This window comes from Marmota flaviventris, chromosome 2 (genome assembly GCF_047511675.1).
Source record: "Marmota flaviventris isolate mMarFla1 chromosome 2, mMarFla1.hap1, whole genome shotgun sequence".
NCBI lineage: Eukaryota > Metazoa > Chordata > Mammalia > Rodentia > Sciuridae > Marmota > Marmota flaviventris.
This window is the reverse complement of record NC_092499.1, coordinates 195522065-195536681: the sequence shown is the minus strand read 5'-3', so window position 1 is coordinate 195536681 and position 14617 is coordinate 195522065. Positions and strand designations below refer to the sequence as shown.

General features: G+C 55.3%; 1 protein-coding gene across 3 annotated transcripts in view; it reads right to left on the bottom strand.

Annotated features, from left to right (window-relative positions):
* Positions 1-14617, bottom strand: part of Nfatc2 (nuclear factor of activated T cells 2) — a 115753-nt gene that overhangs the window by 82307 nt on the left and 18829 nt on the right. For all 3 annotated transcript variants that reach the window (XM_027946364.2, XM_027946363.2, XM_027946365.2), the window contains exon 3: positions 10796-10967. In XM_027946364.2, coding sequence (XP_027802165.1) covers positions 10796-10967 — 172 coding nt within the window. The remainder of the gene's footprint in view (positions 1-10795; positions 10968-14617) is intronic.

Below are 14617 nucleotides of genomic sequence, written 5' to 3'. Positions count from 1 at the left end.
CCTCTGCCGCGATGCTCAAGATGGACACCAAGCAAGCTCCTGCCACAGGCCCTTTACACTGGCTGCTCCCGCTCCTCCAACATTTTTTCCCCAATATAATGACACTTCTTACTCCCTTCACTGCATTCAAAATTCTCTTCAGGGCTCTGTCTGACAGGCAGAGGAAGGACAGGTGGGGGGACGTGGGAGAGCAAGAGTGCGCAGAGGCCTGCTTCACGTCACTCAGGGTCACCAGGGTCACCAGGTGAGCCCAAGGGTTTACACACATCCCCTGACAGAGGTTCCCCAGGCTGAGTCAGCCAGAGCAGCAAGAAGCCAGCACCCTGGGGACCAGGAAGGGGCAGCCGCCCAGGTGCCAGGGGAGACTGGGAGCCATGCCCCTCACACCCTCCAGGCCCATCTGCACCTCCCCAGAATTAACCAATGGAGAGAACCAGGGCACCCCGCACCTACAGACTGCTCTCGCACCCCCACCCCCGCCCTAACGCTCCAATGAGCTGCCGGGAAGCCCGGGCCCAGGTGGGCACCTGCCCCTTGTCCACGTCACACTCCCTGGTGTGAAGACAACCTGGGCTGAGGTCAAGGAAGGTGGGCAGGTGCCACCACCATCCGCACTCAGGTCGGATTGTCCCCACCTGTGCGAGGGAACTCAGCCCCCAGAGGACATCTCCTCAGAAGCCAGGGCAGGTCACCCGGGAGCGTCAACAGCAGCCCAGGGTCGTGACGGTGCACCTGCCCCTAGGTGGCCACTGCACCAAACACCGGGGGGAAGGATGCCAGGTGCAGGGGACACCGCCAGCTGGCATGGACGGGATTTATTTCATGAATATGTCAAAACACTTAAGGTAACACCGAAAGCCCCTGCATCTGGAAAGTCATCTCAGGGTCATTAAAGAGTTCTGGTTCTTGTTTGTGGCCTAAGAAGGTAAGAGTGCGAGCTTCTGAGCGAGGCCACCCAGGGACAGCTCACGGTTCACCCACTTCCTGTGTGGCCGCAGGCTAGTTACCTGACCTTTCTGTGCCTCCAAGCATTGCCTAGGAACGTCAGGAGGACTAGACCCACTCACACGTGGACAGCACGTAAGGCAATGCCCAACCTGACTTGGTAAAGGCCGCTCCCACCCGGGGTCATCTAAATACCCCGTTGTCAGAGTCTCGACTTTGCCAGGAGGGCAGGAGCTGCTGCTGAGCGTCAGGAAACACAGGTTAAAGGAATCTGGCGAGCACAGGTACGCGCTCACACCAGGCAACCAAGGGCGACGGCTGGTTCCCTGTTCGTTTCTCCTGTGTTCAACAAGAAAAAGTAAGAATCCGAATAAAAATGCAGGGAACACAGGCACACAGGAGCGTGCGTACGTATCATATATGCTCACGTCTATTTACATATAAAGTGTATGTAACTTATGTGAGTTGGTGTCCGTGCGTGTGTGTGCACATTTGCAAACCCATGCTAGAGTGCTCGGAATCGGCTCCCCCCAGCGCAGGATTTGGGGACCCTCCAGCACATGCAAATGGCTCAGCCAAGGTGCCCCCAAGATGGGCTTTGAAACAGCTCCCTCCTGTTGGGGCTGCACATCCGCGGGCCTCCCGAGGCTATTTCTCACCTGTGGGCACGGATGCTCACCAGCCCCACATCAGGGCAGTGTGCGCGGGGACAAGGCTGTCACAGGACACCCTCCAGAGAAGACAGTGCTAACACAGGCCTGGCACGGCCTCGCCCTCATCCTTCCTGGCTGGGGCAGGGCGTGACATCAACCCTCCCACCCGAGACAAAAGCTCCCTTTTAAAAAAATCCTCTCAGGATGGTTCAGAGGAAAGAAAAATAAGAAACAAGGTATGTCCTGGCCCGGGGAGGGGCCCTGTCTCAGCCTTCACTGTACTAACTGCACCTCTGCAGACCCCACGAGGCTGGCTTCCATGTCACCCCCTCTGAAGAGCAGTGTGACCAGGCACAGCCACTTGGGTCCTTTGAGCCTCAGCTCCCTGTCTGTAAATGGGGTCAATAACAGCACTGCAGGCCACGGGCGGCTCCGGGCACAGGGCTGGCCTCATGTGTAGGAGGCTTTGGGCTCCACTGTGCACAAAAGGCCCTGTCACCTTCCAAAGGCGGCACACGGGACCAGCTCAGTCACAGGTGACAACGTGCTCCTTGGGGAAGTCACTCAACACCTCTAAGCCTGGTTTCCCCTTTCACAAAGCAGGGACAGCATGTATGTGACGTGCTGGTCACAGAGTAAGATCAATAAAGAGACGTGATTACTGCCAGGGACTGCCACCAAGCCTTGGCCTTCAGGGAGGCTCCGAATGAGGAGCTCTGACATCCACCTGGGCCATGGCTGCCACCTCCCTGCCCATCCCCCACCGTCCAGGTGCCAGCATCTGGAGTCTCCTGCAACCAGATTAGAAAGTGCTGCAGGTCCAGAGGCCATGGCCACGCCCACCGAGCCTGCAGGGCATGGGGAGGCAGCGAGGCCAGCCGGGGACTCCTGAGCGCCTCACACACAGCAGCCACCTGTACTCAGCTCAAGGCAAGATGGCGAGGGACCTCTGGAGGGCCCCCAGGCATGGTCACAGTCCCCTCGCTCTTGTGGCACACTGCAACTAACAGGTGCTTGGAGATCCACAGCAAGCCCTGCCTCCTGCCCCTCAGGCTGCATCGAGGTCCTGCATGAAGAAGGGAGCCAGGGTAGCCAAGTCCCGGCTCCGGGCCCACCACCCGAGGTGCAGGGCACCAAGCGCTTCTCCAAGCTGCTGCGGAGGAGCCATCCTGAAGTCCCACCCTGCTCAGCTCCTTACTGAGGCCCCACGTGCACTCCTGTGCCCCTGCTCTGTGCCCAGGCTGCATGCAGGGTGGCAGGGGACAAGCAGAGGCACAAAGGGATAGCGGGGGTGACTAGGAAGGAGACGGCCCAGGAGCTAAAAGCCATCACCGGGGCTGTACTGCCCACTGTCACCTGACGCGGGGCAGGTCACTTCCCTGAGCCTCTCCACCCACCTGTAAAGGGGAAGAGTCAGAGCCCGACTCCCGTGGGGTCACGGGATGGAATCAGCCTCACAGGCAACACCCAAGCATGTGAACAAAGGACCTCGGGAGAGCTGGCCACCGGCCAGACTGGGTCGGCAAAGCCAGAAACAGCGACACAGGCTCGCGCTGAGCTTCGCCTTGCGGCCACCTCCCTCAGCAGAACCACCTCGGCCTGGGGCTGCTCAGCGCCCAAGATCCCCAGGGCACCTGGGTTCAGCACCCGACCACTCCTGGCAAAGCAATCTGAGAGACGGGGTCCTCCTCCTCCTCACTGCAGAGCCGCAGCCCCAGGGCCGTCCCGAGCCCCAGGGCGCTCCCTGCCAGCTCCCTGCGTTTCCCTGACGTGGCCAGACCGGCTCAGGGTGGGCGCTGCCTGCAGAAGCCTACGCCCAAATCAAGCGCTGTCACCGCCAGCTGGGGGACAGGGGTGACACAGGCAAGCTGCCTGGCTGCTCCGTGCCCCAGTTTCCTCGTCTGTAAGATGAGCGCAGTAACCCTACCGCCCACTCTGCCTGTCAACGCTGGGAAGACAACTAGGTCACCCCGAGGGGCGCGCTCCTGTCCTTGCGACACGCCGCCCTGCACTGGGCAGCGCCCAAGGCTCGTCTGTGGGACAGATGACGTTTCCTGCGCGTTCTCACTGGCTGCCGGGAACATGACCAGGCTCGGACTCGGTCTCTCTTTGGGAGCAACTGTTGCACCAGAATTCTGGAAGCTTTCTGCTTTCCGCCTCCATCAGGAGGAGGAGCTTCGCGGAGGTTCACTCCCTGGCCACGTTCCCCTGTGGCTGCAGCTCCAGCGCCTCACCTGGGGGCGTGCTGACGGGCACAGGAGTGGGCATCATCCGCCTGCGCATGCGCGGGCCCTCCGTCAGCCTCCACGCCCGCGCGGCCGCCCACTGGACACCTCTCCTCCGCCTGCTCGCCCCGGGAACAGCACGCTGGGCTGGAGCCCGTGCAGGGCTCTAACGCATTTTAACTCAACCACCAGGGTTCTGACCAAGGGACTGGTAAGAGGAGAGGATGAGGAGGATGTGGGCAACAAATGCCCCCCACTTAGGGGGCCTCCAAAATCCCATGGCCCCGCCTGCCCTGCTAAGCCTCGTCCATCCTTGACTTTCGGTGGAAAGGCCGGCTCGAGTCACGTCCTCCGTGTGGAAACAGGAGGCGTCTCAGTAGAGACGGGCAGGGACCCAGCCTTTCCCGAGGCACTCCCTCACGGTTAGGTGAGAACCCTCTTGCTCCCAGCGAGGCCCAGAGACTCCGGCCAGGCCAGCTTGCAAAATGCCCTCTGAATCCTAGCACTTCCCGTGACTCCCTCCCAGCCCCGCAGCTGTCCCCCTAGCCTGGACCCCGGGGCCACCTCCTCTCTCCACTTCCTCCTGGAGTCTGTTGTCCTCAGCAGGCAGCCAGAGGGTCCTGCTGAAACCTCCCTCACAGTCACGGTCCCCTAAGTGTGCAAGTCCAGTCTCCCCCTGCGCCCCCATCCCGCGTGGCCAGACTGCTCCAGACTGCACCCACTGGGCTCTGGTGGTCCCCAAGCCTGGTGTCCTCTCCGCCGGGTTCCCTATCTCTTTTACTCCCTCTCCTCCCTCTGGGGATGTCACCTCCTTAGAGAGGCCTCTCTGGCCACTCCCTCTTCTTGCCCCGGTAGCTTCTTCCCATGGGACTTCTCCCCCTCCAACTACTACTGGATTCTCTGATGTCTCAGAGGTTTCCTTTTCCTCCCACTGGCCAGAGCAGCTGCTCCACGGGACAGGGACTCCGTCTGCTCCCCACATGCTCCTGGTACATGGTAGGTGCTCAGCAAAGACTCTGAATCAAGGAGTCAATGGGTGATTGATCATGACCTTCTCAGGACACCCCTCCCCCTGTTCCACTGTCAAAGATGGAGCCCCTGGGTCCCAGCTCACTCCTGGTTCCCGCCTTCCAGAAAGGCCCAGAGAAGCTGTGCAGAGGCCAGCACAGAGCTGACCAAGACAGATGAGCCTCAGCAAGACCTGCTTCCTGTCGCGTGTCCTGAAAGGAAGGGGGGGGGGGCAAATGCCCCAAGCGCAAAGTTTTATCAAACAGAAGCCAGCGAGCCTGGCCAGCAGCCTGAGCAGGACACTCCCCCAAGGTCCAGCTTCGCCTTGGAAAGAAAGAGTCCTGTGAGCTCGCCTCTGCCCCTTCCCAGATGGCGCTTAAAGTGGCCGTGGGTCGTTCAAAAGCTGGAGTCCACAGGAGGGCCCTGGGCGTCCCGAAGTCCATTTTACGCCCGGCCACTTTCCCAGGCTGCTGGGAGGCAGTAGCCTGGACAGGTGTGCGGCCACTCCTCACCTGGCACCGCTCACCACTGCTGCCCGGAGAGAGAGGCAGGTCCTCCACAATCTCAACATCTGTTCAGAGTCGAGCATCATCCCGGAGGTCAGTGCCAGGACTCAGTGTGTCGAACTCGGACTGTTCACTGCCTGAAAGGACCGTCCCTCTCACTCCTTCGGTGCAAACGCCCCAGAGTGGGAGAGGCCAGGGGAAGGACGGAGGAAGACCAACAGACCACCCTCTGCCCTGCAGACTGTGCTTTCGGGGCTTGGAGGTGGCCGGAAAGGATGGGGTGACAATGGTGTTACCCAGGCCGCCCTCCGCTGGGCTAGTATCACATCCCAGAAGCTGAAGAGCTGTGGGACATTCGAAGCCCGACCCTGAAGAGCGGCTCTGAGTGAAGGTCTGTCTACCAGAGCCCCACTGACCACACCCTGTCCCGGAGCACGAACACGAAGGCTCTTTGGAGACGAATCCGGGTTCCCTTTTGCATTTGGTACCTACAGATCCATCTGGCCAGTGAAGTAAGAACCCCAGGCTCCCCAGAAAGAACTCCAGGCTCCTTCTAGCTCATGAGATTGACAGCTGTACAAGAGGAACTGCGAGAGTGGACCTTCCCGGACTGGAGATTGCTTAAAAGTCCTACAAATAGAACCTGTCTCGTACCTCCCTTTCTTTCTGAAGAACCTTGAAGTGGCACATTTCTTATTAACTCCAGAGGACATGAACTTGAGGGTATTTGGAGCACAGCCCACGGGGACTGAACAGCGACACCCCCTTGAGATGAGGCATATACTGATATGCCCTGCTGCCCACCGCTCCCCATTGCCCCCCGCATGGCCAATTCGGTCACTTCCTTTCATCGCCCAGTACCCCGGAGCCCACCGGGTTGTGAGCCTGTTTACCCAGTGTCTTCTGTGGTTCTCTCCTCAGTCCCCTGCCTCTAGACTGAGGTCGCCTGCCACTGAAGGTGTACAAAGTCCTTGAGCCCACGGATGATGGAGCAGGGGGGCCCGGGCCTAGGGTGCAGCTGAGCCCGCCAACCACCACCTCTGGTCTGCACTGCAAGGACAGGCCCTGCGGTTCCCCAGACACAGCTCTTCCCTGCCTCAGGGCCTTTGCTTGCACTGTGCTGTGCGGGCCACTCTCCACCCAAAGACACAGGTGGACAGAGGCAGGGGGACACCATTCATCCCTCTCTGTGGGCTGGATCACCTGTGTCAGGTCCCAGCTGGCGAGTCACCTCCTCAGCGAGACCGTCCTTTGAAAGTAGGCCTTCCAAGTATCATCTCTTGACGGGTCTTGTTGAGGCGGTCACCCCAAGTTGTGAATCCACCGGATGGGCCCCTAATCAGCTGTCACATCTTCCCTTGAGCCCAGGTGTCGGCCAGCAAACCCATTCCAGGTCACTTTCACCCAGTCTCGGGCCTCCCTGAAGCACCCTAGGTCCAGTGACACCCAGGCACCCTGGTGTACCCGCGCAGCAGCCCCTGAGCTCCACCAGGGCAGGTGCTCTGTCCACCTCACAGTGCCGGCCACATGGCAGGTCCTCCACACTCACCCTGACTGAGTCATGAGAGCTAAAAGCATTTAAGGTTTTAGATCAAACTTCCATCCAAAACCAAGGGGTGCTCGGAAAAAGAGGGAACAGCCGAGCGCGTCCCATGGGGAACATTTTCAATTTCATGTTTAGAGAGAGAGAGAATGACACGGTCTCAGCTCATTTCCTTCTTATATAAAGAGCAGCTTAAAACCACTAAGCATGTGAAGGAAAAAAAAAAAGTGAAGTTCTACAATGTGACAGATAAAGGGAGAAGGGTGGGGACCAGTCACCAAGGAGAGAAGAGGCACAGCGGGGATCCAGAGAGCGGGGAGCCCCAGACAGCAGCCACAGAAGCACCAGCAAGGGACACTCGGGGCTACGCTGCCCCTCGAGGACAGAGAGGGTGGCCCAGAGTCCAGGCAGGGCTGTCACTCCCACTTCAAGGTGAAGAGCCGCAGCCATCCCCAAGTCCCCTCTTCATTTTTCAAAGACATTTCCTTTAAAACTGACTTCCTATGCTAAAAACCAAACCCAACAAAAACTAGCACATTTCAATTTGAAGAGAACGCACTCCATGAAGTGATTTTCTTAAAAGAAATCTTTTGAAGATAGGACTACAATTTTTTAGAGCATACACGGGTTTCCAAAGTTATAGGCCAGGAGGGAGACGAGTCCTTGGGAGATCACGAACTTCAGATGCAGAGGGCGGGCATCTTTTGAACTGTGCGCCCAGCCTGTTCCCTTCTCTAGAACTTTCCATGGCCCCAGTCCCCGATGTATGGTGCAAAAGCCCTGCTAAAACCCGGCCCTTGTCACTCCCAGCAGAGTGACAGAGCCACAGGGCACTGGCACAACCACCCCTGCCCTGCGCCCTGGGCCAGTGGGTGGCATGCTGCTAATGCCACCTGAGAAGCAGGACTTGGGCCCCCGAGGGCTGGTGGCCGGCTAGAAGTGGGCAGCATGTGAAGCTGCAGGGATGGAGGGCTGCCAAAGGGCAGGGGCTATCATCTACCTGCTGTCTACACACCGGTCAGATGTCAGGGGGGACTGCCTGCGGGGAGTCGGGGCCGGTCAGGAAGCTGTGAGCCATGCTCCCGCCCCTCTGACCAGGGACAAGCTGCCACCCCACCCTTCTAACCAGGGCCTGCGTGGGGCGGCTCCAGGGAGGGAGGACTAGGTAAGTCGACACATGCACGTCACTCAGAAGACGGCCTCGCACATGGTGACTGCTCTCTGAGGACTTCTTATCATCTTGTGGCTCACGAGGGTGAGAATTTCTGGCTGCTGGGGCTGGAGGTGCAGCTCAGTGGGACACCACTTGCCCAGCACATGGGAAGCCCAGGGTTACTCCCCGACTTCACGAAAAAAATAAAAATAAAAGCGCTCTCTGGCTGTTTTGTTCATACCAATCCCCAGAATCTAGCACTGCATCTGATCCATAGTAGGTGCTCAACAAACATTTGTAGCATAATCAGTGGATGAGCGTAGCACACAGTCTGGAGCCTTGGAAAGAGCCTCCCAGCACTCATCCCTGTGAAGCAGTCAAAGTGGGTCTTCAGAGCCTGAATCAGACCATGTGTCTCTCCTGGTCTCCTCCATGGCCCTGGCCTTGCCTGCTCTGCCCCTTGCCACTTCTCTTCCCTCCCCTCTGGCCCTTTATGCTCCAGTTACACTGGAATCCTCAAGTTCCTCTGGTGTGGTCTATTTCCCTCTGCCCCTGGGCATTTGCACATGCTGCTGCCACATGCATCCACAGCCCAGTCTCTTCCCCAGAGACTCTTAACTGATGTTCTTCCCTCCATTGCATTAATGCCCAAAGCTCCATGCACTTTTTCTTCATGCCACCTGCTGCAGCTCATAACCCTACCGTTTGCAGAATTATTCAGACCAAGAGTTCCATGGGAGACCACAACTTCTTTTTCTTCCTTCAGCAGCAAGACCGTGTAAGGCACAAACACAGTGTGTGCTCCACAAGTACTTCTGGGAAGCAGCCGCTTGTCGAACGGATTGGCTGAGCCAACAGACCCTGGGCCCAACTGCCCACAGCGGGCCCTCTCGACCGGATCTCCCGCTCTGGTTCTATGTGACGTCCAGGAACCTCTCAGATAGTCCCCTTCCCCTGATCTGCCCCGAATGAGGTTCTCTCAGTGTGACCACAGAAGCATTGACTCGAATTCACATGTCAGAGCAGCCTGCAGGACCAGGGGTCCCCGCTGAAGAAGGTGACCCTAGATCACCAGTGGTCAGGAGGCTCTGAAGCAGACTAGCCTTCCCGCCACAAAAACTACACAAAGGACCAAAGTGCAGAAGAGCCAGCCCTCGCCGAGACCCACGGAGGAGAGTGTGCAGCGCTGAGTCCCTACTCGGCTAGAAGCCATGGGCCTGCCCCACGTCCACCTGAACACGGAGCAAACCAGCTGATACAAGTTCAAGGTGATGCGGGAACAACCGAGTGCCCTCGGGGGAGAGCAAGATCCAGGCTCTACAACTCTGCTCTGCGCTGTTATCCCACAGGAGAGAGCCCCCGCACCAACACACAAACACGAGGAAAGACAGACTCCTGTGAGGAAGGACATCGAGGCCCGGGATCAGCCTCCAAGACGCGGCAGCATCAGACTTAGGAAGAGCAGCTCCAGGGTCTGTAAGTTCTTCTCACTGTCACACAAGTCCGTAGCCAGAGCACACACCCCAGGAGTCTATGAAGAGTCTTAGTCTGGGGGCTTCTGTCATCCGTCTGTCTGTCTGGGCTCTATTCCTATTACAGTTTCTTTCTTTCTTTCCTTTTTTTAGGGGGGGAGGGGAGGGGGTACTGGGGATTGAACTCAGGGACACTCGCCCACCGAGCCACATCCCCAGCCCTATTTTGTATTTATTTAGAGACAGGGTCTCACTGAGTTGCTCAGCACCTTGCTTTTGCTGAGGCTGGCTTTGAACTCACGATCCTCCTGTCTCAGCCTCCCAAGCTGCTGGGATTACAGGCGGGCGCCACTACACCTGACTCTTGTTACAGATTCTAATTAAGCAGCTCTGCAGGCTCAAGAACCTGTGTGTTTTAAGAACAGCTCTCAGGGTGCTCTCCACACTGTACATGAAGAACCAACTTCCTGTCATAGAATATTTCCACTTTAAGGCAAATCAAAAAAAAAAAAATAGTGACATTAATTTAAATATATCGAAGAATCTGGTTAACTCAGCTGGTTGGTGGGCACCAGTTGTAGACCCTGGTTAACCAGACTATATAATTAAGACTATTTCAACTCTAATTCTTTTGGAGGAAAAAGAAAACAGGTCTATACTTACTTGAGGGGAAAAGAAAAATCAGATTGAAAACCACAGACATAAAGGATACTAATTAGGAAAAAAAAAAAAAAAAAGGGAAATGCTCTCATGGTTGTAAAGTTTTTAAATCATTACCAACTACAGGTTCGCTACAGCATCAAGCATGTAGATACACAGTCCCAGAGGTTGCGAATAGGAAAGAAGACAACAGCAATCCATCAAAACACTAGCAACCGTCACTTTAGAGAATGTCGTCTTAATTCTTCCTTTTTTTTTTTTGGAATTTTTCAAGCATAAATTATTTTTCCTTGATAGACTCACATCTGATACTCAAGATGACGACACCAGGAACCTTCTGCCAACACAAACCTCTCCAAAGCTCTAACTGCTTCTCACTCAGAAGAAAAAGGGAAGACTTCTCCCCCGCGAGAGGATCCCTTTTATCTAGCTCAGGAAGGTTTCCTCTTGGCCCCTGCCGGCCAGCCGAGTGTCTGACAGCGATCCAACCTCAAGTTTCTCGCCCCTCGCGAGAGCAAGTGGCTGAGACCCGGGTGCATGTCGGCCTCACAGCCACAGCAGCGGCTCGGCAGAAGCGAACCACCTGGGGACACACGCAGGAGGCAAAGGCAGGAGAATGCGAGTCCGTACCTGAACCACAGGGTGGCCTCCTGTGGGGGCTTTGACAGCCCCTCGGCTGCCCTCCGTCTCATAGTGGGCCCGGTGATGTGGCTTGGGCTGCACCTCAATCTGCAGCTCATAGGAGCCCGACTGATTGGAGAGTGGCCACTCGAGGGGCGGAAGGGACGCGGTCACTGGGATGCTGGAGGAAGAAAAGCAATCGGTCACGTGCACGGTAAACCAGAATCAATCCCCTTGTACAATAAACATAAATGGCCCCTTTTTTTCCCCCTGAAAACTGAATCCGGTGGATTATGAATTAAAACAGTATTTGAAGGGCCACGTGCTGCTCAGACATGACAGCGGATATTAGGACACAGAGCTTTTCCTTTGCTTTCTTGTCCATCCTGATGAGGACACTGTGACCGGCCTCTCAATGCATGAGGCCGACAGCATCCTATGTTAGTTCTGTTTCTAACCACGCTCCTCATTGCTGTCACTGCTTCTCCTCTGGGGACTTTAAAGAACAGCACCTCCCACCTCTCAAAAACACCCCTTTGCAAAGATGCATTCCTTTTCCAGAGGGTGACGTAGGAGAAAGCATATTTAAGTGGCAATCAGGAGAGCCACACATGTCACGCACGTGCCCTGGGACTTTAAGCCAGAACTTCACCTCCCTTATTCGCGGTCTCCAGAATCAGGTGGCGCACACGCTGGCCAGCAGCTGAGAGTTCTCACAGCTCCTCCTTCTACCCATGATGAGCTCAAGTAAAAGTACACTTGGGGAAGAGGCCATTTCCGGCCATGGTCACTACTTATGAGGTCAGTGAGGAACAGGTCCTCGGACCACAGAGACGCCCTGATATTACGTGGGGGGTGAGCCTCAGTAACAGGACTGGAGTTACAACCCAGTTCAAATCCCAGCTACACCTCCAGCCCTAACTCGGAGCCTCCGCTGCCCTAGACCTTAGGGTCCTCACTTGCAAAGTGGGGACGTGGAGATCACGTAAAGAGCGTGACACAAAAGGTGCTGATCAACGTTGGCTGTAATCGCCTTTCCTGTCACATATCGTATGAGTCAAGCAATTATCTCCGGGAGACCCTCTGCCGTGGACATGGCAGCAGCCATACAGACGTCACCGGGGAGGTCTTTGTGGGCAATGCCTTAAGTTTCATTTTCTTACAGAGTCTCAAGACCAACAATAGCACTTGACGGATGTGCAGAATGGCATCACTAAAGAGCTGACCAAGGTCTTGAAGATCGGCTAGAACATTCCTTCCATCTCAGAGAACATGAAGGCGCTTCTCCAAGATCACGGAGCAGGACGAGGACGAGGCTCCGATTCCAGTCTCCTGGCTCCAAGGCCAAGACATCAGGGCTCGATGCTTCTTACCTTGCTAATTTATTTAAAATAAATCCAAGACACTCTCATTGATGGCAAGTCTCTAGATCATGGGACATTTGATATCACATTGATCTGTGAATCTGTAGTGGTGGGTGGAGGATGCAGGTGTGGATGGGCAGGTAGGTGACTGAACAAATGCACACCTTTATTTCAAAGGAGGCCTGAATACATTTGCAGTCTTGGAGCTGCCAAGGCCATGATTTGTACCCCTGTGTCCCGATTCCTCCTGCAGGGCAGAAATCCTTAAACTGATGGGCGTATTCTTTCCCACTTAGCTTAGGGCTGTGAGAAGCTGGCATTAGCAGAGGACTTAGTTAAGCACCTGCAGTGAAGCCAGCTCCTCCCTCCTCTGCCATCACAGTCCCCAGGGGAGAAGGGCAGATTTGGAGCACACCCCCACGGCCTCCTTCAGTGCCAGAGCCCAGCCGAAACATACACTCCAACTTAGCGCTGCCCCGTACTATGCAAGAAAGCCTCCCCGCCTTCCTCCTACCCAGATGCCCCCTGGGCCTCATTACCCTCAGTGTTAGGGTGTCCAAAGGACCTTTATTTCCACCTTGTGACAAAACTAAGAGGCTGTCAAGCTTCTGCATGGAGCCACCAGGCCACACATGTCGGACACTCTTACTAACTGCCATCATGTACGCAAGTGGGAATGTTTTAAAGTTTGCAAAATAAGACCAAAAAAAATCCCTTTAGTCCTACATTAATATCTAAGATTCACTGGAATATCCACAAGTTCCACTTAATAATTCTGAAATAGGGTCTGACACTGACACAGACTCCTAAGAAGTGGACCTCTGGAGTCGGCCTGCCCTCCTGCCTTTCAATCCCAGGTCTCCTCTGACCTGTCCTCAGCTGTCCTCCTGAGACCAAGGTCACCATGAGCTTCTCCCTGAATGCTCCATTCTCTCCATCCCACGGAACATTTTTGCAAATGTCTCATTGGCTGGAACAAATGGGGTGTTGCTCGGGACTAAAGGGCTCTGACCCTCAGAGCCTCTGGTCAGGCTGCAGAGATGGAAAGGAAGGGTTTTACAAACAATCAGGTCTCAGGCCTATCAGTTCACATTCCATATCCAAGCTCCTCCCTCTCTGGGCCATAAATAAAGTCGTGGTTTGGAAACCAATCTGTAGCAGGGAAACCAGCATCAGGGATCCCAGGTTCTAGTTCCCAACTCGGTCACTAACTATCTTTTGTAACGGTGCACGTGTCACTTCACTGCTGTGAGCCCAAGTTTCTGTCTGTACCAGGGCCTGGCCTTCAGGCATTTCCTAAAGTGGCCCTGGAAATCTTCAGGCACAGAACGCATGACGCTGTCACCACATGGCCCTTGAAATCATCGCACACTCTGCCCACTTGAAGGCCCTGAGAAGGCCTGCAGGGGCCCCTGGGAAACTGCTGAACCCGGACTTCTCTTCCAGGAAACACCAAGTGATCCACTGTGGCCCTGCCATCCGCAGAGCCTGCTTTGGAGGAAAGCCACACTGCACGCTCCCTGTGGTCAGTTTTGGTTGGGTGTAGGACTGAGCAAAGCCACATGGGCAGGGTCCTTAGCCACCCTCATCCCCGCGTCAATCAAAACAGCTCTACCAGGGTGGGGTGGCTCTGTGGCCGAGGCTTACCAGCATGCATGGGGCCCTGCGTTCATCCCAGAACCACGGAGCATAAACAAATAAATAAATAAATAAAACAAAACCCCAGCTCTACCTTTACCCACCGTGACTTTCATCTCAATTCTTTTATTTGGGAAAACCAAAAGGTTTCCATTTGCTAACACAAATCTCAGTTTGAAAGCCACAGGGACAACCGTGACAGCATGAGCCTTTCAGTCCTGCACCCCACCCCACAGACAGAGCAGAGAGAGGACTCTCTGCCCTCGCCTGTCACCTCCTCTTTTTTTTTTTTTTTTTTTTTGGTCTGGAGTGCCTAACCACTGAGCCACATCTCCAGCCCTTTTTGTTTTTTGAGACAGGGCCTCACTAAGTTACTTAGGGCCTCTCTAAGTTGCTGAGGCTGACCTCAACCTGCAATCCTCCTGCCTCAGCCTCCTGAGCTGCTGGGATTAGAGCTATAGGCCACCACACCCAGCACCTCCTTTTCTTTAACATCCAAATGAAGATTTAAAAAAAAAAAAAAAAAAGCCAAATAATACCAAACCAGGTTCACGTGAGAATTACGTGAAATAATCCAATAATCGGGTCCTTAGAATTGTGCTGACACATGGCAGGCATCCTTAAATGTGGGTGGTTATCAATGTCATTGTCCTTACTCTGAATGTTGGTAGCTATCAATGTCACCATCAGTACTCTAAAGCCTACAGTGAGCTCAATCTCCTAGCACAAGGCTTTTCAAAGAGGAAACGCCTGACTTATAAGAATAACATTTCCTGAATAGCAGCAGCAGCTCCTTTCTGAGCTCTTACTTTGTGTTGGCTCTATGCCA